This window comes from Diceros bicornis, chromosome 2 (genome assembly GCF_020826845.1).
Source record: "Diceros bicornis minor isolate mBicDic1 chromosome 2, mDicBic1.mat.cur, whole genome shotgun sequence".
NCBI lineage: Eukaryota > Metazoa > Chordata > Mammalia > Perissodactyla > Rhinocerotidae > Diceros > Diceros bicornis.
Window position 1 is genome coordinate 25,758,164 of NC_080741.1, and position 27,980 is coordinate 25,786,143.

General features: G+C 37.9%; 1 protein-coding gene across 1 annotated transcript in view; it reads left to right on the forward strand.

The window, feature by feature from the left end:
• The first annotated feature begins 652 nt into the window (after positions 1 to 652).
• The window catches only part of RAB5A (RAB5A, member RAS oncogene family), a 32,214-nt gene continuing 4,886 nt past the window's right edge, over positions 653 to 27,980 (forward strand). Inside the window, exons 1-5 of the mRNA XM_058553785.1 lie at positions 653 to 738; positions 4,116 to 4,372; positions 24,851 to 25,002; positions 25,305 to 25,427; positions 27,490 to 27,583. Coding sequence (XP_058409768.1) covers positions 4,210 to 4,372; positions 24,851 to 25,002; positions 25,305 to 25,427; positions 27,490 to 27,583 — 532 coding nt within the window. The 5' untranslated portion in view covers positions 653 to 738; positions 4,116 to 4,209. The remainder of the gene's footprint in view (positions 739 to 4,115; positions 4,373 to 24,850; positions 25,003 to 25,304; positions 25,428 to 27,489; positions 27,584 to 27,980) is intronic.

Here is a 27,980-nt window from a genome sequence, read left to right on the forward strand (position 1 = left end):
CCCCACGTACGCTGGAAGCAACAAACCCAAGATCTCTGGGGCTTCCCCGAAAGCTAGGCGGTAATGGAGTTTCCCCCCCGCCCCTCCCGCCAGGAGGCCAAGACCGCCGTCCAGATAACAATGGCGCCGGCGGGGGCGGGGCCGCGCGCGCCTCGGGTGAGGGAGGGAGGAGGGAGGCGGCGGGATCCGAGCCCACTGCCCGGGAGTCACGTGACAAGCCCCGCCCCGCGAACTGGCCCCCGCTGGGAGGGCTTTGAGAGGGGCGGGGCAACGGTTGGAGCGGTCGGACAGGTGACGACCGGAAGTGACGAAGGGGCGTAGTTCGCTACGTGCAGCGACGTGGCGGCGAGGTCGGCGCCGGGCGGCGGAAGTGGCTCCCGCGCTGGGACTTGAGTGTTTGTGTTTTGGTTTGCGAAGGACCCGGCGGCCGGCCTGTGGGGAGGAGGCAGAGGAGGGAGGAGGAGGAAGAGTTAGTCGGAACTCGAGCGCCGGCGGCGGCGGTGGCGGTGGCGACGGCGGCGGAGGAGAAAGGAAAGAGGAAGGCGGAGCGGAGAGAGGCGGAGACGGAGCCCGACGGGGGCGGCACCACGGCACGAGCACCGCACCGTCCAGTCTAAGGGGAGCAGCGCGAGGAGACGCGCCGCCGCCAAAGCCACAGCCTCGGCCTCCTCTCGGGACACGCCTGTGACCTGCTGCCGGGAAGCTTCAGCCCCGCGGCTCCGCGTGCTGCGGCCTCAGGTAACCAGACCGTCCCTCGCCCTGCCCACAGCGGGCCGGGACCCCGGGTTCTTCGCGGTCCCCAGTCTGTCCGCGGCCCTGCCGGCCCCGAGCCCCCCGCCCCTTCTCCCTCGCGCGCGCGGGTGTCCTGGACCGGAGTGCTGTCGAACCCGGCGTCTCGTCCTGCCGGCCTGGTGACTCATCCTTCAAGGGGCTCTGGAGACCAGGATTTGGGGACTGGCTGCGGGAGCGACGGGTGTCACCCTCTTCCCTTCTCAAGATGGCGCCGTGAAAGAGTATTGGAGGCCGCGGTCCCGCCTGGCTCCTGCCCTGGCAGCCCTGGGGGGTCCCAGCCAGAGCCAGGCCAGGTTCAGGGGAGGAGAATGGGAATGATGGCCAGGGGGCCTGGCGGATCCTGCTCGTTCAGGCGATCCGGAGTTTGGTGTCAGTTGCTCAGGTGATCTCCAAGGAGGCACCGGGGCCTACGGCAGGTGTGAATTTGGGGAGCTCCGCCTGCCTTCGACTTCCAGAGATGGCTAATGGAGGGAGGAGGAGGAGGCTCGTCAAAATAGGCTGTCTAGAGACTCTTGTCTCATCTATGGAAGGTGGTGAACCGCAGCTTTGAAGAACTCAAGACAGCTAGGCCGCTGAACACCCTCAGTGGGTAGAGACCATTAAACCTGCTCTGCTGTTCTCTTTCCTGGAAGCTGCTTACCCCCCTGAGACTTTTTAAGCTCTGAACGTCGTAATTCACATATTTGGTTTTTGTCTTTTGCTTAAGTGGAGTCACAGTGTTGAATCAGTTGGTTTTCGCATAACTAGTAGGAAAAAAACACGTATACACCATTGATAATTCAGGACAGCTCACAAACTTTATTCATAATGTAAAATGGGGATAATCATATAAGCTCATAGGGTTGTTGTAAGCAAAATTCATAGAATAGTGCTTGGCACAGAAGTATCTAGTAAATGTTTGCTGCTATTAAAGCAATTTTAATCAAAGAGCACCCAGAAGGACTTTAACTATAGAATACCAGTTATTTTCAAAAGATTAAAAATGCGTTTTATGGAAAATCTTGTTTTGCAAAATAGAGAAGTTTCAATAGTGAATACAAATGTGCGTTTTTTAACTGTAATGTTATGCTAACTATATATGTATAGTTAAATTTATTTTCTGTTTGAGAGCCTTAGGAGGAACCATAATCCAATAGCTTTAAACCTTAAAAGGCAAAGCTAATTCGTAATTTTTTTTAATGGGAATCTGATGTTTTCCCTGAAATTTTGGAAGTACCATGGAAATTCGGAGTATATTGTCCTTGATGAGTAATTTAGTTTACTGTTTGTAGGTAATCAGACAATTGGGAAGTGTTTCAATTGCTGTTCTATGTAATCTAAAGGTGTGTTGGTGCATTTTCATCTACGTGACATTCTGTTGATATTTGCTCATTATCTCATCAACGGTCCACTTTAATTGCCAATTTTCAATCCCTACTATGTGTTGACCACTGTATTGGAGAGTTTTTACATATATTCTCTCATTTAATTCTCACAGCAGCTATGTAAGTTAGGTATTCTGGAAGTAGAGATTTGGAAATGAAAGCACTTGTTCCAGCAGAAATTGGTATAGCCAGCCAGGATTGTATCCCCAAATCTGGTGTGTTTTGAAGGGGATGGGAGGATAGATATGGGGGTTGTAGCGTTTTTTCATTATGGAAAATTTTTTAAATATTCAGAGGTAGGGAGGATAGTGCAATGAACCTGTCACCTGACTTCAATTATCTTATGGCCAGTCTTGTTTTATTTACATTCCCATTGTTTGGAAGCAACTCAGACATATCATTTCACCTGTTAAGTATTTTGGTATGTATTACTAAAAGATAAGGACTCTTCAAAGCTGCTGTTTAGATGAGGCAGAGGTGATTTTATTGTCTCGAGAATGTAAGGCCTCATGGATAGGTTTATTAATGAATTCATGGTCAAGAGGAATTCTTGTATAAACTCATTTCGTGGGGAAGGCAAATTTGCTTATATCAGGTTCCTAAATGAAACATAACAGTGATTTTAGGGAGAGAATCATCAGATTTAATATTATTAGTAAGCCCATGATCAGATTTTGATTAAAGATAGGAGAAAACTATTATGATTGGTTTGTGAATGGATTGGAAAAGAGTTCTTTAAATGTTTACTAATTTCTTTGAGATTGAAAATTAGCGTTATTAGATAATGATAAGAGAAGACACACAAGTTGCCATTCCGGCTAGTTTCTTCTAAATGTGTTAAATACAAAATAATGACATAGCCCCAAAACTACAGAAAAGTATAAGTAAATAAGACACTAATAAGCTCACCACATAAGAGAACCATGGTTATCATTTGCCTGTATGATGTACTTGAGCACATGAGGAAACAATTCTGTCTTATAGCCACTAGACACAAACTTGGGAGCCTTTAAATATTTGTTGCTCCAAAATTACCATTAATTAAACAAAGAACATGTACCATTTATTTTATTTATATATGTTTTTTTAGGAAGATCAGCCCTGAGCTAACATCCATGCTAATCCTCCTCTTTTTGCTGAGGAATACTGGCTCTGAGCTAACATCTATTGCCAGTCCTCCTGCTTTTTTTTCCCCAAAGCCCCACTAGATAGTCGTACGTTATAGCTGCACATCCTTCTAGTTGCTGTATGTGGGACGCGGCCTCAGCATGGCCAGAGAAGCGGTGCGTCGGTGCGCGCCTAGGATCCGGACCCGGGCCGCCAGTAGCGGAGCGCACGCACTTAACCGCTAAGCCACGGGGCGACCTGAACGTGTACCATTTAACGGAGGCCTTCAGATTATAATGGCCAACATTTATTGAGTTCTTACTCTGTTCTAGGATCTGTTCTACTTATTAACATAATTTTCCTCAAAACTGCTTTAACCCATGTAGTCTGGCTCCAGAACCTGAACTCTTGAGTCACCTCTCGGGTCTCCTGGCTTTGAAACTCAACTCTATCACAGTAACTGTGTGACCTCAATCAATTTACTTAACCTCTCTGTGCCTGTTTCCTCATTTTTAGGATTGTAATAATCTAACCTTATAGACTTTTGTTCAGTGGCTGTGTTAGGTATTTAAAACTACCTGGCACAAAGTTGAGTGTTTAATAAATGTTAGCTTTGAAAAACAAGAAAAAGCCCTAAAAATTACAGCATGATTTTAGGCTCAAATCTCATGCCTTTACATTATTTTGTTACAAAGGTAGTGAATTAAGCTAAATGGCATTCAATGTCCAGTAGAGGTTATAACTGTCATAAAGTAATGGTATAGGCAAAGTTTACTAAAGTGATTAACATTAGATTTTGTTTTGTTTTACTGATTTGTATATTTAATTAGTTCATATTTGATTTCTTTACAGGTTTCTTTACCTCCAGAAAGAAAAACGTTTGACACCTTGCATCCTGGAAGTTCATTTAAGAGAGTGAAATTAGGGACTTCTTTCAAATTTGGACATGGCTAATCGAGGAGCAACAAGACCCAACGGGCCAAATACTGGAAATAAAATATGCCAGTTCAAACTAGTACTTCTGGGAGAGTCTGCTGTTGGCAAATCAAGCCTAGTGCTTCGTTTTGTGAAGGGCCAATTTCATGAATTTCAAGAGAGTACCATCGGGGGTGAGATTTTTTTTCCCTTCTTCATTTAATTGAATCAAACATTGGCCAAAAAGATTTTGCAGTTCCAATTGTGTGATGATGAATACCTAAATAGGTCACACAGTGAAGAAAAGAGCTGTTCAGTAGATCTCAAGCTTTAAAACTTTTCTTGATTTTTGTTAAGATAACATCTTTTTAAATTTTGATTTCCTGGTTATCCCCAAGATGGTTGTATGAAAGCTAAAATACTTGTATGAAAGTTAAAATACAGATGCAAACATAAGTAGAATCAGTGTGCCAAGTGATAAGATTTGATCTGGTATCTATGTCTTGATAATGATTAGAAACTTCTTCAAATTAATACATATTTGTGCTGAATTATATTGGCTTTAGAATAAATAGTGAAAATAGTAAAAGAAAATAGTAAAATTCTAATTCTAAATAACTGGACTATTAGTAAATTATACTGATTTGTAAAATTAATTAAATTGTGTTAAACTTGTTTAAGAATGCTCCTAGGGTAAGGGAAGAGAAAAGGTTAGTGATTAATGGAGAAGGACATGAAAGGAAAATAGGACCTAGGGAGGAAGATGAAAGAAGAGGGGCAAGAAGTAGAGTAAGCACTCCACACAGTGGTTGTAGAAGGACCGAGATGAGGGGAAGGTAAGATGCAGGACAGAGGAGACAACTAACAGTAGGGTGTTGTGGATAGAAGACAGGAAATTAGATCATTGAATTAACTCCAGAACTATATAGCAGTGGGGCAAAACAGCCTTTTTTGGGCCGCAGTTTCATCTGTCAGATGAAGCTTTTGAATTAGATGATGTCAGGGGAAACACACAGCTTTAAGATTCATAATGTTTTGCAAGGGGTATGTAATTAAAGCAGTACTGTATTTTTTGAGGTATATATGAATATATTGTAACCTCATAGATTTAAAAAGTCAGACTTTTGGAATTCGTAAGACAGATACCCACTGGCATGTAGCAACTTATAGGATCTATTTTCAGAAGCATAACTTTATGCTGTGCACTTAGTGTATGTTCTCAAGTAAGTATGCTTGAGGATTTTATTCGTAGTGTCAGACCCTTCCAGTAAAATACATTACAGAACTCTACTGCCTCCTGGCTTTTCCCTACATATAGGAAATAGATAAGTGGTATTTCCACTTGAATATAGACTCAATGGTATAATAGTGATTGTCAATTGCTTACATTTATGTATCAGTGTTACTGTTTTAGTGCTTTATGTTTTTTATAATGGATGAGCATCAAAAATGTAGTCCATATCATGGAGCTTTTATTTAATAAAAAGTCAGAAATCTTGGTGTTTTAAAAAATTTTAGTGAAAAATATATCACATTCTTCATGGCTTCTTTTTTTTCTTTTTTTTTTTTTTGTGAGGAGGTCAGCCCTGTGCTAACATCTGCCAATCCTCCTCTGTTTTTTTTTTGCCAAGGAAGACTGGCTCTGGGCTAACATCCGTGCCCATCTTCCTCCTCTTTACATGGGACACTGCCACAGCATGGCTTGACAAACAGTGCGTCAGTGCATGCCCGGGATCCGAACCGGCGAACCCCGGGCTGCCACAGCAGAGCTCGCGCACTTAACCACTTGCGCCACCAGGCCGGCCCCTTCATGGCTTCTTTGTTAATACATTTATATACATATCTGGTTTAGTAATGAAATATTACCTCTCAAGGTTTAGCCTGCTCCAGAAAGCAAATTGGGCCAAAGCTAACTGGCCCACATGGTAGGAAGAGTTTTAAAGACTGTTAGGTCATGTCCACCCACCTTAAACTGGGTGCAAAAAGTTAGTTATTGTAACCGTTTGTTGGCAAGTGATTGGCAATGGCAGCATTTCCCGAAGTACATATGCATTCTAGGCTAAACACCTGGGCCAAATGGGTTTAGGACTTGCTATATTCTATCCCCTGCCCGCTCCCCCTTCACAGTACATATTAAAATAATGAAAACAGTGAAGTACTGTAGTAGAGAACTTAATTCTTGGGTAACTTTGTCAGAGCCTCAGGAACCTAAGACTAGAATTTTTGTTTTTGTTTTGGTTACTTTGATTGTCTTCTAAGTGTATTTTTTCTTAATAACATCTCGAAGATGTTTGAAAGAAAAATTTAACCCCATATCAGTGCATCATAAATATACATATTCTCTGATATGTGTATGTATATATGTAATCTCCATTTCCATTTAATATCAGTTAGATTGTCTACATTTCATTAATGAATTTTTCAAAAGGTTTTCGTTCCTACATGTAAAGCTTCCTTAATATTTTCTACTTGTACAGATCAAGTCTGGCTTTTAAAACCAACTTTAAAAATAGAGTTTACATCCAAATTTCTGTGTTAATGGTTATTGGACACTTTCACCATGTTGACCACATATTAATATCTTCAGGAGGTATGACAGTGCCATTATAATTACAGCTGTGAGCACTGTCTTTTTTTTGAGATATAATTGACGTATAACATTGTGTAAGTTTAAGGTGTAAGACGTGTTGATTTGATGTGTTTATATAGTGAGCACTATCCTTTTATGCTCTTTGCTAACAGCTCTTCACCCTTAGGGACTATGATAGATTCTAATCATTCAAGGATTTCAAGGTTTGAGCTATTTAATGATCAACACCAAAGGTCCATAACTTGTAAGTAATGTATATTTTTGTTTTGGCTGATGTGTGGTAAGAGTTATCTAACAAATGAACCTGGCCAAATGTTTTGTATTTCACCTGTTCGTTCTTTTTTACTTGACTATTTATATCTAGTAATATTGGTTATTGTCTGAAGAGCTCACTTAAAATTTTCATCTCTGTTTGATTGTGTTTTAAGATGGAAATCATATGCTGCACTTTTGAATTTGTGTATCCTAGAACCTTATATTCATCAAGAATATCAAGGTTTCTTCTGTAGTTTGTGTGGTTCTTGCTAGACGTGATAGCTTGATTTAAGAATCCATGTTGTCTCGCTGTACAACGTACCCTGCTCCTTGACCCTATAGCACTCGTGAGATTAGGTAGTTAGCTGGTGGGTTTAGCATTTTGGGGGGGTTCCAGCTTGTTTGTAGGGATTTAAAGTCTGCATGAAATTTGTTCCTGTTCTTTGTCTAAGACTAGCCCAGAGGGTTAGCAAGGAGCATTACGCTCAGAAGATAGTTTTTCTTTTTTATTTGCTGTCTCATCTGGAGGCTCAGTAAGTCTTCAGTAAATACTTGTTAGATGATAGGGCTGGCCATTTTTCACTTAGCACCTTGAATACCTAAAGATTTCTAGTGAGTTCCTCTTGTCAAAAAAAAACAATATTTGGGGGCTGGTCCCGTGGCATAGCGGTTGAGTGCGCACGCTGTGCTGCTGGCAGCCTGGGTTCGGATTCCAGGTGTGCGCCGATGCACCGCTTGTCAAACCATGCTGTGGCGGTGTCCCCTATGAAGTGGAGGAAGATAGGCACAGATGTTAGCCCAGGGCCAGTCTTCCTCAGCAGAAAAAAAAAAGAGGAGGATTGGCACGGATGTTAGCTCAGGGCTGATCTTCCTCACAAAAAAAAAAAACAATATTTGTGTTTTAAAAGACATTTACATGATATTTGTAAACAAATAGATCCTCAGCGTAAGTCAGAGCAAGATTAGAATATATGAGATAGCATGCAGTCATTCAACCCTTCTTTTTCTTTTGAGAGAGAAATGTTTGATACCACAGTTTAATTTTGTATACACTAGTCATCTAAAGAAATGTCTTACATTTCATTTTGCATAGATTATGGAACTGTACATGAGAATATTAACAGCATTCCTTTTGCTGATACTATAATTTTTGAGCTTTAGTTTACAGGAATGGTTCTCAAAGAGTGTTCCCTGTACTAGAAGCATCTGCATTACCTGGGAACTTGTTAAAAATGCAAATTCCTGAGCCAGCCTTGATGGCCTAGCGGTTAAAGTTTGGCACACTCCACTTCGGTGGCCTGGGTTCGATTCCTGGGCACAGAACCACACCACTCATCTGTCAGTAGCCATGCTGTGGCAGCAGCTCACATAGAAGAACCAGAAGAACTTACAACTATACACAACTATGTGCTGGGGCTTTGGTGGGGGAAAAAAGGAGGAAGATTGGTGGCAGATGTTAGTTTAGGGCAGATCTTACCCTGCAAAAAGAAAAAGCAAATTCCTGTATTGAATCCAAACACTGGGCTAGTAATCTTAAGTTTTAATAAGTCTTGCAGGTGATTCTGAGGCATGCTAAAGTTTGGGAACCACTGCTTTCTGTGTTCTGAATAGTCAATATTACATTTACACTAAAGTTGTTCTCCCATAAATGGTATAATTGCTTTTCTTTTTTTAAACTGTGATTTTTAAAAACATATTCATCCAACTACTCCAGTTTAAGAATTATAGGTATTGTGTACTGCTTACATTACATATTGCCTTCCTATGAATCTGTTAACCTTCTAGGCCTCTTAGAGAGAAGATGGCCCCTTCTTTGTCCCATCAAGGATAGCCTGCCTTGTCTTTACTAAGAGAGTATCTGTAGTTTTCAGTCATCTGTACGAGTGCTGCTCCCTTTTATTGCCACAAGTAATCAAGGACTGATTATGTACTAAATTAATTAAAGAAATAAGTGTCTTTTTAAAGCTACTTTCAGCAATTATTAACTCTAAGTAGAGTACCTAAAGTAATTATTTCAGGCATGTTTTTACTGCAAGAACAAAGTTCATTATACTACATTTAAGGTTCATCCAACTTCCTCATCGGGGGGCTAGCAGGACTTGTTTTTCTGTTCAAACTCAAAAACACCGAATTGGGGAAAAAATTATTCTTAAAATTAGGAAAAAGAAGGCTGATTTCAAAGTTATTATTAACTCAGTCTTGTACCTTATCAGTTTATGGCCAGGACTTTCTCAAGAGTCAAGAATTGTGGTTAAGAAAGGGGATTCTGTCTGCATTGTCTGATTTTAAATTCTAGCTCCAGCACATACCAGGTGTGTGATCTTGGGCAAGTTATACCTGGCTTTGTTTTCCTCTTATATGAAATGAAAGTAATAGTACCTAACTTGAAAGGTTTTTTGGTCAGGATTAAATAAAAGTATGTATAAATTTCTTAGCACAGTGCCAACACAGGGTAAAATGCTTATTAAATGTTTAGCTATTACCACTATCATCACCATCATTACTTTTTGCCGAGTTATTTTTATCACTGTTGATATTTTTATTGTATTATCATGACATGGCATTATTTTGGCATCATGACTATTCCACCTAGGGCGTAGCATTTGATTTAGGATTTGACAATGTTAAAGACTTTTATGTCTAGATTATCTTCTCTTAGAAGGTAAAATTTCTCATTAAAAATATTATAGGAACAAATAAGATTAAAAAAAACTTTATAAGAGGAGCCGGCCCGGTGGCGCAAGTGGTTAAGTGCGCGCGCTCCGCTGCGGCGGCCCGGGGTTCGCTGGTTCGGATCCTGGGCGCGCACCGACGCACCGCTTGGTAGGCCATGCTGTGGCGGCGTCCCATATAAAGTGGAGGAAGATAGGCACAGATGTTAGCCCAGGGCCGTCTTCCTCAGCAAAAAAAAAAAAAAAAAAAAAGAGGAAGATTGGCGGATGTTAGCTCAGGGCTGATCTCCTCACAAAAAAAAAAAAAAAAAAAAACTTTATAAGCAAATACTTTCTAAATTTGAACCTTCCTAAAAGTAAAGTTTTTGTGATTGATTCAAGTAGATAGCATGAGCATTTACAACTAAGTTTCTTAAAATTCTGTGTGGTAAGTTCTTACTAATTTCCCCACAGCTTATTGGTTTCCACAAAAGTGGTTAGTCATGTATATTACATTAAATGCATGCCACCCACGTCAACTAAGTTATTTTTGGAAGTTTTCTCAGAGGGAGAAGTCACACAGTTAAATAGAATACTACATTTATGTTGATATTTAAGTTGCTTCCTAAACTGAGAAACATAAAGGCAGCCAGAAAATTGAAATCTGAAGTTAAAAGTTAACTTGAAGTTAAAATTTAAATCTAAAGGTTTTCCTGTAGTAGTATGCTTTCTACTATTGCCCCTCACTTGTTAGCCTTTATAAAGACTTATTTGTATAATTGTAATCTATGCATTTATTTACTTGCCTTTCTCTTTTTGCATCTGCACATTGTTTTCAATTAAAAATACTTTTGAGAAAGGACAGAAGACCTAGAGACAAACCACCAGCATATGGTTTTTGATTCATGAGAAAAATGGTTTTTGAAATATTCATTGTTCTTTCTGATAGAGTGGGAATTAAGATTTGTGGAAGTTAATCATTTGGTTTCAAGTGAAAGAGTATTATCTTTATGCATAGTATTATTCTAGAAAGTAGATATTCAGTAGTTGAGATAGGTTCTATTACTCAGAGAAGTTGGTAGAGATTTGATATTTTATGTCAGTTTCTACCAGTTATGACCTAAAAAATTATCTAATAGTCTTCGCATCAGTTATTCTCCAATGTGCTAGTTTAAAATGGCTCCGTAAGCATTGCTGTGAATTAGGAGTCAGTAACCTCAGTTCTCATCCTGGCACCCTTTATAAACACTTGTGAGAGCCCTGTTTACGCATTTGTAAAATGAGAGGCTTGAACTAAATAAGGATTCTTCTCGAGCAGACTTTCTTTTAAAGTGTGTACTCTCCTCCACATTCAACAATGCAATCAATACAACTTAACTTTTTTTCCCTCTTAAAATTTATTTCACAATTTGGGATCATGAACATCAGTTTTTGTTCCATGTTATTCAGATGCCCTCTGGTGCTGCTGAAGTGTTTCGAGCTGTTTAATAGTATGATTTTTTTTTTTTTTTTTTTGGTGAGGAGATCAGCCAGCCCTGTGCTAACATCTGCCAATCCTCCTCTTTTTTTGCTGAGGAAGACTGGCCCTGGGCAAACATCCATGCCCATCTTCCTCCACTTTATATGGGACGCTGCCACAGCATGGCTTGCCAAGCAGTGCGTCGGTGCACGCCCAGGATCCAAACCGGAGAACCCTGGGCCACCGCATCGGAGCTCAAGCACTCAACCACTTTCGCCACCGGGCCAGCCCCTAGTAGTATGATTTTGCCAATTAGCTCTAACTATAGTGAACTGCCTCTATTGATTCACTGATGTGCTGCTTTTATTCTGTTCCATAGTGGGAAATAAGATTATCAAGCTTCTCTAAAATTCATTTACTCAACAAATTTACCAAGCTCCTAACACTGTGCTAAGTACTAGAAACCAAAGATGATCTCATGGTTTAGGATGGAAGACAGATTGAGTACACATAAGGCATGAAAAGTGGTATTATACCACTTTTTAAATTAAGCCTAAATTTTCAACTCATCTTCCTGTTTTCATTTATTATATATATTCCAAAAAAGATATACGTAAAAAGTATATTCTCAGTTACATACTGAAGAAATCTGTAAGTTCGTATAAGCTTTGGTGCATGGACTTTATGACATCTGTTTTGGCTGCTTTCAGTCTATATTGCTACCTTCCTGTTCTTTGCTCTGTTCTGAATATTTAAGGTTTCCTGATAATTGACCTTTTCATAGACACAGAGGCATATAAAAGACACTTGGTTTTTAAGGGTATTTGGGGAGGGTAGTGGGGTGGGAAGCTTTTTTAAAATTTGCTTTTAATAGAGTAAGACTTTTGACTTGATAAAAATGTAAGAAACGGGGCTGGCCTGGTGGAGTAGTGGTTAAGTTTGTGTGCTCTGCTTCAGCGGCCCAGGGTGCGCAGGTTTGGATCCTGGGTGCGGACCTACGCACCCCTTATCAAGCCATGCTGTGGCAGGCATCCCACGTATTAAGTGGAGGAAGATGGGCACGGATGTTAGCCCAGGACCAGTTTTCCTCAGCAAAAAGAGGAGGATTGGCAACAGATGTTAGCTCAGGGATAATCTTCCTCATCAAAAACAAAAATATGTATATATAAGAAACTTTGTTTTTGAAAAACGTTTCTTTTCCCCTTTTAGGTCTTACACTGTAGTAATTTGATACTTCTTATACGTGATCTTGCTTATGATGCATATGAATTAATTTATCATAGGATAACATCTTTTAGAGTCATCATTGAGAGAGCCTTTTGTTAGCAGGCCTCTTGGTGGAAGAGAATAGGAATGTGTAAGAGTGAGAAAAGCAACAGGAGTAATTCCAGAGGTTTTTGAGTTTTGATCATTGTCTATGTTGATGTAAACATGATCTCTAGCTACCAAAGTACTAAATTCCTCAAGATGAAAATGAGTATTACCGAAGTTACGTATTGAATTTTGAAAATAATAAATAATCCTTAGTGTTTTACAAGTGTTGCAAAACAATATTTGAAGTAAGTGTTGATGAATAGCATTCATCCTCTTTTCAAGGTAATACAGGTGAAGAAAGGTAGAAGCAAGATGAGGAACCAGTCATTCATGGTTTTTTAGCTTCTGTTTCCACAGTTGAAGATAGCAGGTGCCCTTTGGACTCAAAAAGAAGAGAGTAATCTGATGATATGGGACTCTAGTCACTATGTAATTATTGGACACCTTCAGCATTTCTCAGTCAAAAAATAGTTCATCTTTGCATAAAATTAAAGCTGGAGGGTGTTCCACTTAGTTGTTATCAGTTCTGTTTGAGGTGCAACATGACTGTATCTTGGACACGTAAGTTACTTTAATATTAAAAGGCTTGTAAAGAATCCTAATTTTCTCATCTATTGCATTCGTAAATACTTTGTAAATTTTAGAAAAATGTGACTTCTAGGAAATACAGGGTAATTTTAAGATAATTTGTAAGATAATTTTTAAATGGTTGCGTGTTATGTGATACAATCTTAGAACTTAGAAGGCATTTTCACAAGTCTCATCTGGACCTTACCGTGGCTATATATGAGGAAATACTGATTTTATAGATGAGGAAACTAAGGCAAGAAAAGTGATTTGCCTAAGGTTTCGCAGCTAATTGGCGGCTGGGATTAAAGACAGATCTTTCTTTAATGCCACTTGTATTCTGGAATTGATTTTGTGTGTGTGAATGTGTGTATCTGTAAATTTTTTCCCTTCTTTTTTCCCAAATTGCTAAAGAAATTATCAGACTAAAAAATCTGGTTCAAAGTTAGAGTTCACATATGCATGACGTAGTATTCTTTTATAAAATGTGTGGTACTTGACAGATAATGGACCCCTGTATAGATTACTTAACAAGGAAAGTAATGTGAAAGTATTTTGAAATAAAAATTCAAATCACCCATATTCCAAAATTACCACCACTGTGTTCGGTTTTATGCCATCCACATGCATACATTTTAAAATTTTTATTTCATTAATTTGTTCTTGTGAGTCAAAATTCAAATTTAAAAGATTTACTTTGAAAAGTCTGCCTCCCCTCCCATCTTCTACCCCACTCAGTTCTTTTCCCCAGAGACAGTGTTACTTTATTGTATGTGCTTGCAAAGTTACTATTACGTTCAAATCTATATGTTCTCTCCCCGTTTTTATGCAGTTTGAAACATATCAGACCTACTGTAATATACCTTATATTTTTTACTTTAATACTGTTCCAGTTATCTGTTGCTCAGAAACAAATGACCCCAAAACTTAGTGATTTAAAACAATCATTTTATTATCTCTCATGGTTCTGGGAGTTGAGTAGGCTTAGTAGATGGTTTTCTAATCTCTCATGGGTGTGTGTGCTAGAATCATCTCAATATATCTGGCAGCTGATGCTGGCTCTTGGTTGGGAGCTCAGCTGGAGCTGTCAACCAGGACCCCCTCATGTGGCCTTGCCACCTGGCTTAGGTTTCCTCACAGCATGATGGCTGGGTTCAAGGATGAGTGTCCCAAAAGTACCAGGTGGAGTCTGGGTGGCCTTTGATGACCTTGCCCCAGAAGTCACATAAATAGCATCAATTACGTTCTAGTCAGAGGCTCACACAGATTTGAGGGAGGAGTGGCAATGTCATGTTGCAGGAAGAATGTGGTGTGGGAAATCTTGTTGCAGCCATCTTGGAAAATATAATCTGCCAAAGTTTTATCCATATCGTGTTATGAAGAGCATCCTCATTTTTATTGGTCGCATCAGTATTCCATGCATGGAACGTACCAGTGTATAATCTAGTTTTGGATTTGCACCTTGTTTTATATTTTTGGCTGTTAACAGTGCTGCAGTGAATAATTTAATTCATAATCATTTCTCACATATGTTAAGTATTTCCATAGTGTAAATTCCTTGAAGTTGATTGCTATGTCAAAAGGTATATACTTTTGTAAATCTGATAAATTTTTCCAAACTTCCCTCCAACCAGCAATGCACAGAAAGCCTGTTACCCTACACTCAAGGTATTATACTTGTCGATCTTTGCCATAGTCTTATGCATTGATCCTTGCATTTTTTATGTCATTTTTTCCCATATTATGTGCAAAGTCAAGCATCTTTTCATATTTTTAGAGCCCATTGTGTTTCCTTTCTCTGCAATATAACTTCATAATTTTTTATATAGATTCATTTATAATAGTCATACTATTGTATTCCGTTTCATTTATTAGTGATAATAATTCTCAGTACCTCTGTATTGTATTCATATTTATTTTGCTAATTGGTAATCTCATTTTTTAACCATACCCTTATTGTTGGACATTTAATGTATGCATTTTTGTTTGCTGTTTTAGGTTATCTTCTAATAGTGGATATTTTCTTGGAACTTTTTTCCCTCTGGACTTATTTCTGTAAGATCAGTTTCTAGATGTGGTTACTAAACCAAAAGTAATTTTATCTAATGATTGTGGGGTCAAAAGGATTCCAGTCTTTTCATCACTTTTTTCCTCCTTTAGAGATACTCCTAATATCTTTGGGCATTGCTTGGCATAGATAAATATGTTTTGGGATTACAGGTTTCCTGTAACTGATACTCTGGGGGTTAGAGTCTTCCCTGTCGCTTCTTTCTTCTTTAACTTGCCCTTTTCCATTCCTGCGTTGTAAAATTATCAGATACAGAACTTTTAAGCTCACTGAGTGGATAAACTTATTGCTAAGTATTAAAGAGTCACTTTGAAGGCCAGTAAAGTTTTAAAGGTCTAGGAGATGCCCTTGAGGTCTGGGAAGCATTAAGTGCTGAGTTTTTTTTTTTTTTCATAATTTTATTTATTTATTTATTTTCCCCCCAAAGCCCCAGTAGATAGTTGTATGTCATAGTTGCACATCCTTCTAGTTGCTGTATGTAGGACGCAGCCTCAGCACGGCCGGAGAAGTGGTGCGTCAGTGCACACCCGGGATCCAAACCCGGGCCGCCAGCATCGGAGTGTGAGCACTTAACCGCTAAGCCACTAAGCCACGGGGCCAGCCCAAGTGCTGAGTTCTTGAACCAAAAGGAGAAAAGGGGATATCACTAATAAGAAGGGGGAAAGAAACTTACTTGCAAAATAGCCTGGGCACTATCCTTGCTTTTCTTAGTTTGAAAATGGTATGCTTAGGTGTAGATATTTCAGCATTTATCTTTCTTGATGTTCTCTGAGCTTCCTGGATCCGTAGTTTGGTGTCTGACGTTAATTTGAGGAAATTCTCAGTCATTATTGTTTCAAATATTTCTTCTATTCCTTTCTTTCTTCTCCTTCTGATATTCCCATTTTGAATGTATTACACCTTTTGTAGTTGTCCCACAGTCTATTGATATTCTGTGTTTTGTTTTGTTTTGTTTTGTCTTTGTTCTCTTCGTATTTCAGTTTTGGAGGTTTCTATTGATATATCCTCAAGTTTTGAGATTCTTTCCTCAGCCATGTCCAGTCTTCTAATAAGCCCATCAAAGGCATGTTCATTTCTGTTAGTGTTTTTGATCTCTGGCATTTCTTTTTGGTTCTTTCTTAGGATTTCCATCTCTCTGCTGACATTGCCTGTTTGTTTTTGCACATTGTCTTCTTTATCTATTAAGGCCCTTAGCACATTAATCCTAGTTGTTTTAAAATCCCTGTCTGATAATTCCAACATCCCTGCCATGTCTGATTCTGATGCTTGCTCTCTGTCTTTAAACTGTTTTTGCTTTTTAGTATGCTTTGTAATTTTTCTTGCTAGCTGCATATGATGTAGTAGATAAAAGCAGTTAGGCCTTTAGTAATGTGATGGAGAGTTGTCGGGGGAAGGGAAGCATTCTATAGTCCTATGATTAATTCTGTCTTTTAGTGAGCCTGTGTGTCTGGACAGTGAACTTCATAAGTGTTTGTCAGTTTTTTTCAACCCCCTTAGATGGGGCAGGATGACTAGAGTGGGCTGGAGTTAGATATTTTCCTTCTTCCACATGGAAGGCTAGAGCTGGCTGGAGATGGGTATTTCTTCTCCCAGGTCATTTAGACTCTGTTAATCCCAGCAGGTTATGCTCAGATTAACTAGTTTCTTCTGAGGGCAGGCCTTGTTAAGAACAGAGTGGTCTGGCTTATTTCAAAATAGTTTCTTTTCCCCTCACCCTGCCAGAAGCACAAGGGGATTTTTTTGTGATATTTACTGTGAGAACCTGGTCAAGTTCCTGGAGGCAAAACTCACAAAAGCATGGTGGTCTGCCTATCACTGGGTTCTCCTGGAGTTTTTAACTCAGACTTGTCCATACCTAACCTCCAGCAGTTTGTCAGTTACAGTTTGGATTTTCCTACTCTGGCACTGGTTTCCTCAGGTTTCTGCTCTGAGATGTGATTTTCTGTATCCATCTGTCTCTCCAATTTGGGGGGCAGCAGGTTACCTTGTGACCTCACTTCTCTTGCGGATCTAAGAAGAGTTGTTGATTTTTCAGTTTGTTCAGCTTTTTACTTGTTGTCAGGATGAAGTGGTGACTTCTAAGCTCCTTACATGCGGAACTAGAAACCAGAAGGCATCTTTTCCTTGCACGTTATAGGAATTTAATAAAGTACTATTTAAACTATTTAATAAAGTATCTTTTGTCCATAGATAAAATGTCTTTCATAGACATATATCACTTAAAGCTAAATTAATTTCATTAATTTCATTAATTTCTTCTCTGATATTTGTTGGGAAGCATTTGTTTGATACTAGTTAGTAACCTGTAACAACCTCTCCACTCTCTGCCGTTTCTTTACCTTTCCTGTAATGTGTGCCTTCATTCTGCTTTCCAGTTCAGTATTTGGTACATCTTTGTTATATAAATCCAGTGTAGTGGTAAAGACTTTATAAGGGTTGTTCCCTTGATGGGGTAACCACAGGCTCTTAGCCTTGGAGGTTCAAATACTGGTTTTATCAGTTCATTCTAGGGTGATCAGGTTTGGGGTACTAACTTAATACTAAGCAAACTCAAACTCCTAAGACTAATTTTAAAACAATGTATTAGTTACTATCAGAAGTACTAGTATGATAATGTTCAGCTGGTGACATGTGACTAGCTTATATCCTAGTTAGTGGATTCCCTTGAGAGTTGGGTGTCCTTTACGAGTAACTATCAAGCTGTGAAAGTAAAAAAAGCACATTGACTTACCTTACTCTTGGGTTATTTCTGAAAAAATTACATAAATTAGTCTTTTTAAAATACCTTTCCCCTAGACAATATTGGAGAAATACTGATTCTTATTATTTACCTCATTTTGCTTGACTTCATGCAAACTCTTCCCTCTGTATCATTAATATTTTCCAAGATTGCAGTTCATTTGGCAACAGTTACCTCAGATGTTGCTGAATGTTTTTTGTTGTGGTAAAATATTCATAATAGAAAATTTACAGTTTTAACCATTTTTAAGTATACAGTTCTGTGGCATTAAGTACACTCACATTGTTGTGCAGCCATCACCCCTCTCCATCCTCAAAACTTTTTCATCTTTTCCCAGTGAAACTCGGCCCATTAAACAGTAACTCTCTGTTTCCTCCCCACTGCCACCTATGGTAAATACCATTTTACTTTCTGCCTCTATGAATTTGACTACTCTAGGAACCTCACATAAGAGAAATTATGCAGGGCAGGCCCCATGGCTTAGCGGTTAAGTGCGTGCGCTCCGCTACTGGCGGCCTGGGTTCGGATCCTGGGCGCGCACCGACGCACTGTTTCTCCGGCCATGCTGAGGCCGCGTCCCACATACAGCAACTAGAAGGGTGTGCAGGTATGACATACAACTATCTACTGGGGCTTTGGGGAAAAAAAAGGAGGAGGATTGGCAATAGATGTTAGCTCATCTAACATGGGCCCAGTGGTCAATGCCTGCCTAGCTCAGAAGGGAGTTTGAGGCTACTTTCTCAAAAAGAGGAGGATTAGCATGAATGTTAGCTCAGGGCTGATCTTCCTCACAAAAAAAGAAAGAGAGAAATTATGCAATATTTGTCCTTTTGTAACTGACTTATTTCACTTAGCATGTCATCAAGGTTCATCCATATTGTAACATGTCATTCCTTCCTTTTGAAAGCAGAATAGTATTCCATCATATGTATATACCACATTTTGCTTATCCATTCATCCTTCGTTAGACTCTCGGGTTTCTTCCATATTTTGGCTATTGTGAGTAGTGCTGCTATGAACTTTGAGGTACAAATAATCTGTTCAAGTTCCTGCTTTCACGTCTTTTATGTATATACCAGAAATGGAATTGCTGGATCATATGGTAGTTCTATGTTTAAATTTTTGAAAAGTCTCTATACCATTTTCCACAGCAGCTGCACCATTTTACATTCCCACCATCAATGCACAAGGATTCCAATTTCTCCACATCCTTGCTAACTCTTATTTTCTGTTGTTTTCATAATAGCTATCCTAATCGGTGTGAAGTGGTATCTCATTGTGGTATTGATTTACATTTTGCTAGTGATTAGTGATGTTGAGCATCTTTTCATGTGCTTCTTGGCCATTTGTATATCTTCTTTGGAGAAATGTCTATTCAAGTCCTTTGCCCATTTTTTAATTGGGTTGTTTGGTTTTTTGGTGTAGCTGAGTTGGAGTTCTTTATATATTCTGGATATCAATCCCTTATGAGATGCTCATAGCTTTTTAAGAATAAGTCCTATATGATTGATGTTTATAGATCATCTTATGATGGATTTACTTTTGGGAATATTGCCATCTTTTTAGGTGTTATCTATATAGTAAATTTTTTTACCTTGTTGCCAGGCTTTTGTAATATGAATTTCTGTTTGGCTTTAGTCACTGTGTATGCTTTTCTCTCTGTCCTAATCTATTTTTATCCCCTTTGTTCTCTTCTTTGCATTAATTGAAATGTAACTCTTCCCTGAATATGTGGTTTTCTTTGCTGCCATAATCTACTGGGTACTTCCCCCTATACACACATACAATTTTAATGAGAAATGAAAATGGCCGCAGTTTTTATTTTGCCTGTTGTCAGCTCTAGACCATCCATATATTCTTCTCTGTGTACAATTTTATCATCTGAAATCAGTGTTCATCTGTCTGAGAAAATCCATTATATTAGATTACTCCTGTTGATACTCATTTCTCCAGCAAACAAATTTCTGCCTTCACTGATAGCTTTGGTACTTGGTTCTTGGTGCTACTTGGTCAATTCCTGCCGTCCTTCACCCTGATTGGATATTCGTGTTGAAGTTTGATCCAGATTCACTGAACTCACTTATTGAATTCCTTGGCTCTAAAAACTTTTGCTTCCCCCGCATATCACTTCCAGACAATCTCTAACTTGGATTTTATGGTTAGAAGCCCCTTATTTCTGAGATCTTGAACAAGGCCCTTCCCCTCTCTAGCAACTGTATCCTTTACCTTTCAGTTTTAATAGGGCCTCAAATCCACCACTTCTGGAGGTTTTCCATAAGGGAGAACACTCAGTCATGATCCCACTGTGGGGACACTACTGCTATTTCAGTTCCTTCTCTTCTGTGCTTTTCTCTTCGTGTTTTTACATAGAGTACATTTTCCCTACCCTGAATTTATATACTTTTTTACTTTTTGGCAATTAAATAGATCATTATAACTTATCGAGCCACCAGTACCTTTTCATTTATACATTTAGGTTGTTTCTAATTGTTAAATACAAAAATTCTTTGAGCATAAAGATTTGTTCTCCCTATTTTGCTGCCCCTGCCGTCCCCCCTCCCCCATACCATCTTTTGGAGATTCTGTGAGATATTAGGTTAACAAGTATCAGCATTTTCATGGCTTTGCCACATGTTGACAAAATTATTTCCAAAACAGTTATAAAATATCACTGGCAGTGAGTGAGTTTTTGCCACACTCGCTTTTTTTATTTTTTCATTTTGCTAAGTTAGGAGATAAAACTTAACTGTTTTTGCTGTGTGGGTGATTTTGTTGATTACTAGTGATATTGACTTTTTTTTTAAATGTATATTCCTTTTGTGAATTTTCTTTACACATTTATCCTTGATGCTTTTGTAGTTTTCTTAAGATTTATATGAGCTTTCTACATAATAAAAATTAATCTCTTTAACATTTACTGTAGACATTTTAATGTGTTAATTTTAATGTGTTCACCCCTCTTTGGGTGTATGATACATGTTTTGCAAACCTAAAGTCTCAGATTTTTGTGTAACCAAACCTAATAGTCTTATATAGGATTTTTGGTCAGTTCTAATAAAGTAATTCTTTCCTATCAAAAATTTGATAAATAAGTTAAGGGTTGGGGTGGTATTGGTTCCTTGGTTTTTTGCTTTTTCACCCTTGTGTTTAATTCATGTAGAATCATTTTAGTTTAAACTTCTTTTCTCAGTTGTTAACCTTTGGTTAATGCTATTGATTTAGATATTCTTTCCCTTGCTGAGTGTATTGCAGTGTCTTCTCCTTGCTTATTATTTGTTAAGGCCTCACGCGTTGTAGGCCTTTGGATGTGCAGATTTAACATTTACAGTTTCAGCTATTCTCAGCTGACACCAAGGTCTATGATTCAGTAGTTTGTAGTCTGGCTGAGACTGAAATGTTGCTTGCTTGCTGCCTGGCTTGCAAATAGGAATTGATCATGTAGCTCAAAGAGGGAGCCTATTAGACAGGCCAGCACCCGCATCTCAACGCAGCTTTGTTTTTCTCTACTTGTCGTCGCGTACACAGTAACTCTCGAAGTGATAAAAGCTGTTTCTTTGTGAAATATGGGCCCGAAAAGAAAACCAACTGCTAGTGCTGGTGATGGAAGTGAAGAGAAAATGAAGAGGTCTAAGAAAGTGATGGTTCTTAGCCAGAAAATAGACGTTTTGGATAAATTAAAGTGGTTTTGCAGATTCAGGTAAGTTTGTGGTTGGTTAATGTTGTATTGATGTAGTAGTTTTTATTTTGAGTGCCAGAATTTATTTTTATAACTTTATAAATGACTAATAATGTATTTTTAGAAGCACCAAGGATTTGAAGATGTCAGCTATACTTCACTGAATTTTATGGGGAAGTTAAAAGCTGTAGTAGTATTTGAAAACTTGAAAACTTTGGGGAATCATGAAGGTCTTGTGGTATATAATGTTTATAATAATACTGGGGTATTCTATTCCCATAATATGTCTGTCCTTGTGGCACTATAACACTTTTAATTGTTTTAATGTGTTTTTGATGAAACAAACTCATTCTCCTGGCCTCTAATATTGGCCTTTTTCTCCTCCTCCAAAATTATACTGTTTATCATACCACATGAACAACGGTACAGTGTTATCAAGTTAAAAGATCTTGATGGTATTTTGTTTGAGATTGTGTTAGTTAATAACTTGAGTAGAGGCCTTTTGAAATAGACCTATGTTTTCCCATTTGGAAACTGTCTATTCAAATATTATCTAAAATAGCCCATAAATAGTTCCACATATCTTTTATGAACTTGTTTTAGCAAACATTTTTATGCACTGGGGTTTATATTAGATGTTGGGTGTGGAGAAGAATAGCTAATAGTGATTTTTCAAGGAACTCCCAGTCTAGGAGAAGAAAAAGATAATATAAACCAGTGATTATACAGTGTGAAACATGTTATTGCATAGGTAACTCTGGAACCATGAGGTACAGGGTGTGAATGGAGGATGGTTTCTTAGAGAACTTGAGGAGTGAATTGATTCTTTTTGTTCTTTGTTGATATGATTGGAATCCATTCTTCCCCCAGCACAACACTGAAAACCTGGTTATTGCCAGTGTGTAATGCTGTTGACTTTGATCTGTTCCAGTCAATTTAAAGAACTCATTATTATCTGCTTTATTTTAGTTGATGCCTTTGGATTTTCATGTCAGTCTTTCTGCTTCCAAATATGGCTCTTTCCAATAATTTATTACTTTTATTTTAAGGATGGCTGAAACAGTATTAAGTGATGGTCATAGTGGATATTCTTGGTTGGTTTCTAGACTTAGAGAGACTGCCTAAGAGCTTTGTTATTAATAAGCAAAATGCTGAGTTTAGACTTAAGGATGGAATGGACACTTGATAGATTTTAAGGAAGAATCCTATGTGTATATTAGGAATGGGTATTGACTCAAATGCCCTTTTGTAATTTATTTGAATAATACCTGATTTTTCTTTTTTAGCCTGTGGTGTAAATGCTTTGTATTTCTGAAAGAATCTCTTCTTGGCATGGGCTTTTGCTCTTTTAATGTATTTGTTGGAATTTCTTTGCCTGTATTTGTCATTTTTGTACATGCATTTATAAAAAAGATTGGTGGCCTTTTATGATATCTTTAACTGGTTTGAGAATCAGATTATATTTCTTTTAAGGCAGCATAACTAATAGTTAATTCCCTGAGGATAGATGATCTATGGAAGTGTAAGTGAATGGTTTTACTATCAGCGTACTTTGTGGTCGGAAAAGAGAAAGCAAAGTCTGAATGCAAATTATAATCCATGTTTTTTTTCAAGTTGCATCAAACTGTGCTTGAGAAAAGACTTATATATTGTGATCCATTCCTTTCCTTTTTTCCTTTTTATTGAAAAAGGAGTACTTAGAGGCTTAATTTTGTTTAAAAATAATTTTTGATTCTAAAGGAGAACCTTTCATGATAGTGAAAAAGTGACATAGTGTTTTCTTGGTATCGTTTACCATACATACAGGATTTTAGAAAATGGATATTTCTGCTAATTATGTATGGTAAAAGAAGTTTGATGAAATAGAATATATTTTAAATATGACTAGCCACCTGTGAGACTTCACAGAACTATTACTTAGAACCTAGCTCAAAAATAAAAACATTTCCAATTATGATGTTTGCAAAATTGAGATTATAGTTGCTAATATTAAAGCCAGCAACCACTTAACCTAATAACAATGGTGTGAAAAATTAATATTATATCTAATATAAAAGAAATATAATATCTAATTAGACTTGGCTTATTCGGCACATTTGATATTAACTAGTGAATCTCTTACGAAATATTGCCATCACTAGATGAACTGCTACAGTTTACAGAAGTGGATCCTAATTCTTTTGCATGATAGGACAGAGTTCTAGAATATTTTGTAACTTAATTCCATGCCAATTTGGGAGAAGGAGTTGAATACCACACCTTGAGCTGAAAGGAAAAGAGAAGAGCATACCAATTAATGATGAGTAATAGAGCAGCAGGGGTTTAACTACCAAAGTTAATGAAGAAAAGAAACTGTAAGGTGTGGTTACTGTTGGCCAGCATGCTGCTAAAAATGGCTGTGTGTAGGTCTTGTTTGTAAGTATCTTGAGCTAGCTACCCTTAGAAGCTTACTCTAATAGTTGATATTTTAAAGTTCAATTCACTTGATTATAACCTGCTTTTTATAAACCAATTTCTTGTTTTTCATTCTTCTTAAGTATCCATTGTGGTGTCTTTCCTGATGTTTATTCCTAGAGCTAAGAGAATTGTATTTATAAGAGACATTTTACTTCATAGTGCTCTCATGAAGCAATTCAGAAAATAAGTGATACAGTAATTCTTTGCAAGATTTGACAACCTCTTAATTTTAAAAGCAAAAATATTATTATAAAATGATGCTTTCTTATTGTTAAAATTCAGAAAATTTTTATGGCAGGGAATGAAAGAGCTATAGGAGTTAATATTGAACCTATATTTAACAAATTAAGTCTAGGTTGAGGTAATAATGATTACAAAAATTAAAGTGTCGTAATGCTTTGAAGGAATAATATCATAACAAAAATATTAATTTAGTGGTAATGGACTGAGACTAAATCCCCAGAGTATGCCAGTAAAAACCAGGAAACTGGAGCAGGGGGCGTGGTGTTGGCAATGCAGATGGTAGTTATAGGTATGCTGATATCCCTCCCCTCCTATTTTTCAAGAATATCAATATATATACGTTTCTTAAATTGTTTTACTATTTTAAATTTTTTAAGTTACATGTGGCAAAACAATTTAAGAAATGTATTAAACTTATTTAATATTACAACAAGCTTTAAGAATGTAGAAAAAACTTTCAATCTGTGATTTTACTATAAAGGTCTTATGTGTAAGCATATATATTTTATCTTGCTTTGAAGCACAGATCTTTTAACATTTAAAGCCACTATTAACTATGGGTGTGCAATATATCAGGTTTCCAGATGTTTTCTGTATTATGAAAATATTAGGGGGAAATGATAAACTTATTGCAGACATTTTCTTCTTTCAGCTGCTTTTCTAACCCAAACTGTGTGTCTTGATGACACAACAGTCAAGTTTGAAATATGGGATACAGCTGGTCAAGAACGATACCATAGCCTAGCACCAATGTACTACAGAGGAGCACAAGCAGCCATAGTTGTTTATGATATCACAAATGAGGTAAGTAGAAATGCATTCTACAGTGAAACTAGTTTGAATATCCGTTTTTGGCATTCAGACTTTCGATTAGAGAAAAGATTTTTTAAAATCTTTTTGATAGTCAAGCATGACATTTCTGCCAAAGCTTTTATGAGTTAGAAAAGCGGATTTAAAAATGTAGGATGAAAGTGTCTCATAATACAATAATCCTAAGAATTTCTTTCCAAGAGTCACATTGGACAGTCTTTAAAGGCTTGTCTCACAAAGACGCTCCCTAAACACTTTTTGAGCCTGTGCCAAATAGCTGTTTCTTTGTTTCCCAGGAATCCTTTGCCAGAGCCAAAAACTGGGTTAAAGAACTTCAGAGGCAAGCTAGTCCTAACATTGTAATAGCTTTATCAGGAAACAAGGCTGACCTTGCAAATAAAAGAGCTGTCGATTACCAGGTATGTTGAATTTAACTTTCACTTGAAGGCACATCTTTATTGTAAGTTTTTCTTCTGTATCCACACTTGAATTACAGTTATAATTTTAAAACCATGCAAATAATAGAAAATACAAATTTTTAAAACAAATTTCATGTAATAAAACGCTTCTCATGATAAACCTGAATTTTTTTGTGTGAGGAAGATCAGCCCTGAGCTAACACCCGTGCTAATCCTCCTCTTTTTACTGAGGAAGAGCGGCTCTGAGCTAACGTCTATTGCCATCCTCCTCCTTCCCCGCCCCCCCTAAAGCCCCAGTAGATAGTTGTATGTCATAGTTGCACATCCTTCTAGTTGCTGTATGTGGGACGCGGCCTCAGCATGGCCGGAGAAGCGGTGCATCGGTGCGCGCCCGGGATCCGAACCCAGGCCGCCAGTAGCGGAGCGTGTGCACTTGACTACTGAGCCACGGGGCTGGCCTAAACCTGAATTTTTAAATATCTTTACATAATTGTAACATGTAAATTGATTCAAAATTTTGTTGATCTAAACAATTACAAAAGAAGTAATTGTTCACTAACAGTGCAGAAATAATATAAAGCAAAAGTGATTGCCTCCTACCCTATTCCCTCCACCCCTACACATAATTTAGTATTCTTTCTAACCTTTTTCTGTTTATCTACCAAAAAATATATATCAACACATAGCCACATGTACACATACACTTACAGTCATGTGGTTATTCTTAAATTAGGCCTTCAAAAATAAAGATGAAGGGGCCGGCCCCGTGGCGCAAGCGGTTAAGTGTGCGCGCTCCGCTGCGGCGGCCCGGGGTTCGCTGGTTCGGATCCCGGGCGCGCACCGACGCACTGCTTGGCAGGCCATGCTGTGGCGGCATCCCATGTAAAGTGGAGGAAGATGGGCACAGATGTTAGCCCAGGGCCGTCTTCCTCAGCAAAAAAAAAAAAGAGGAGGATTGGCGGATGTTAGCACAGGGCTGATCTCCTCACAAAAAATAAAAAAATAAAAAAAATAAAGATGAAAAATCTAGCTGATAAAGAATGTTCCCTGCTACAAAATAGAGAAAGTATAATCATTTAAAACAAAGCACGTGTCTCTAGTTAGACATTTTTAAACTTCCCCTGTTCTGTAGCTCTTCAGCTTCTCTACCAAGAAGTTTGGTTGTGGCCATTGTACATATAATTTCAGTGAGGGGATAATTTTCTTTCTTGATGATGGCTCTAGATGGAGTACATGTACCGAGAGAAAGGAAACTGATATTTCTTGCACCATTAGGCAGTAAGCTGAGCATGTTGCACATGTGGTTTCATTTAATTCTGGTGATAACCATGTGAGGTATAGGATCATCTATTACTCTTTCTAAAATAGTTACCTCCCCAGCATAGAGTGGTAGATAAAGCATTTACGTTATAGTCAAAAGTCGCCCTGTCACGTAACAGTTCAAAGGAACCTCATTTTTTCTTTGTCAAATGAGAAAGATAATTGGTTGCTCTTCATAACAGCTGTGAGGATCAGAGGCATAATACATGTAAATTGTAAAGCATGACAAAAATGTAGAGTAGTAATACAATTTTCAAAGGAGTGATTCATGATATATTGAAAATCAAAATGTTGCTCATAGAAGTCATTCAGAATTAAATATAAGGGTGTCTTTAGTGGTTGAAGCCAGTGTTGGATGTTTTGTTTCCATTTGTCTTCATTGCAAATAATGAGCATAAGTAAAATTTGCCATAGAGATCAAAGAGAGTTTTATGTTTAGAATAGGATAATTCCCCCCCACCCCGCTGGAACTCGTCATTTGAAAGCAGATTTAATGTGAGACCAGGTGAATCGGGATGGAATAGTGCAAAAAGTTAAAAGAAAAAGAAAATTATAAATGTATCCTACATAGTGCTCTTACTTTTGTTTTACTTTTGACTAGAAATAATTGCTTATTACACAGTTGTTGATTATAGGTAATCAAATTGGAGTAGTAATAAGGGAGCCTCTTTTTTTCTAACAAAAATAAAGCAGGTATAGGATGTGCAAAGGATATATCTCATTTTTCTTGTTCTATAAACAGGAAGCACAGTCCTATGCAGATGACAACAGTTTATTATTCATGGAGACATCAGCTAAAACATCAATGAATGTAAATGAGATATTCATGGCAATAGGTAAGATTAACTTTTTTCAAACAATAAATATAGACAAAACAAACTGGGACATATTGGTTTTCTTTTACATACTGTTTTCTTTTAAAAAATTCTTGGATTTTCTCCTTGTTTTTAATGATTATGTTACTATTCTAGATCCCTTCCACCAAGCATTACTTTGTTAGGAATATTGTTAAATTTGAAAGAGTATTACCCATTAGTTTATAGTACTTTCAGTTTAGTTAAGTTTCTTCTAGGTGAGTTGAAAGCCTGAACTTTGAGCTGATAGTTTAAGCGATAGGTTTTCTAAAGATTTCACTGAGAATTTTGGAGAAATATGTTTTTCTATTAGATTATACTTTTTATATAAAAGGAAGATAAACTCAGAGCAGTATTTTTCAATGCAACATGTAGGCAT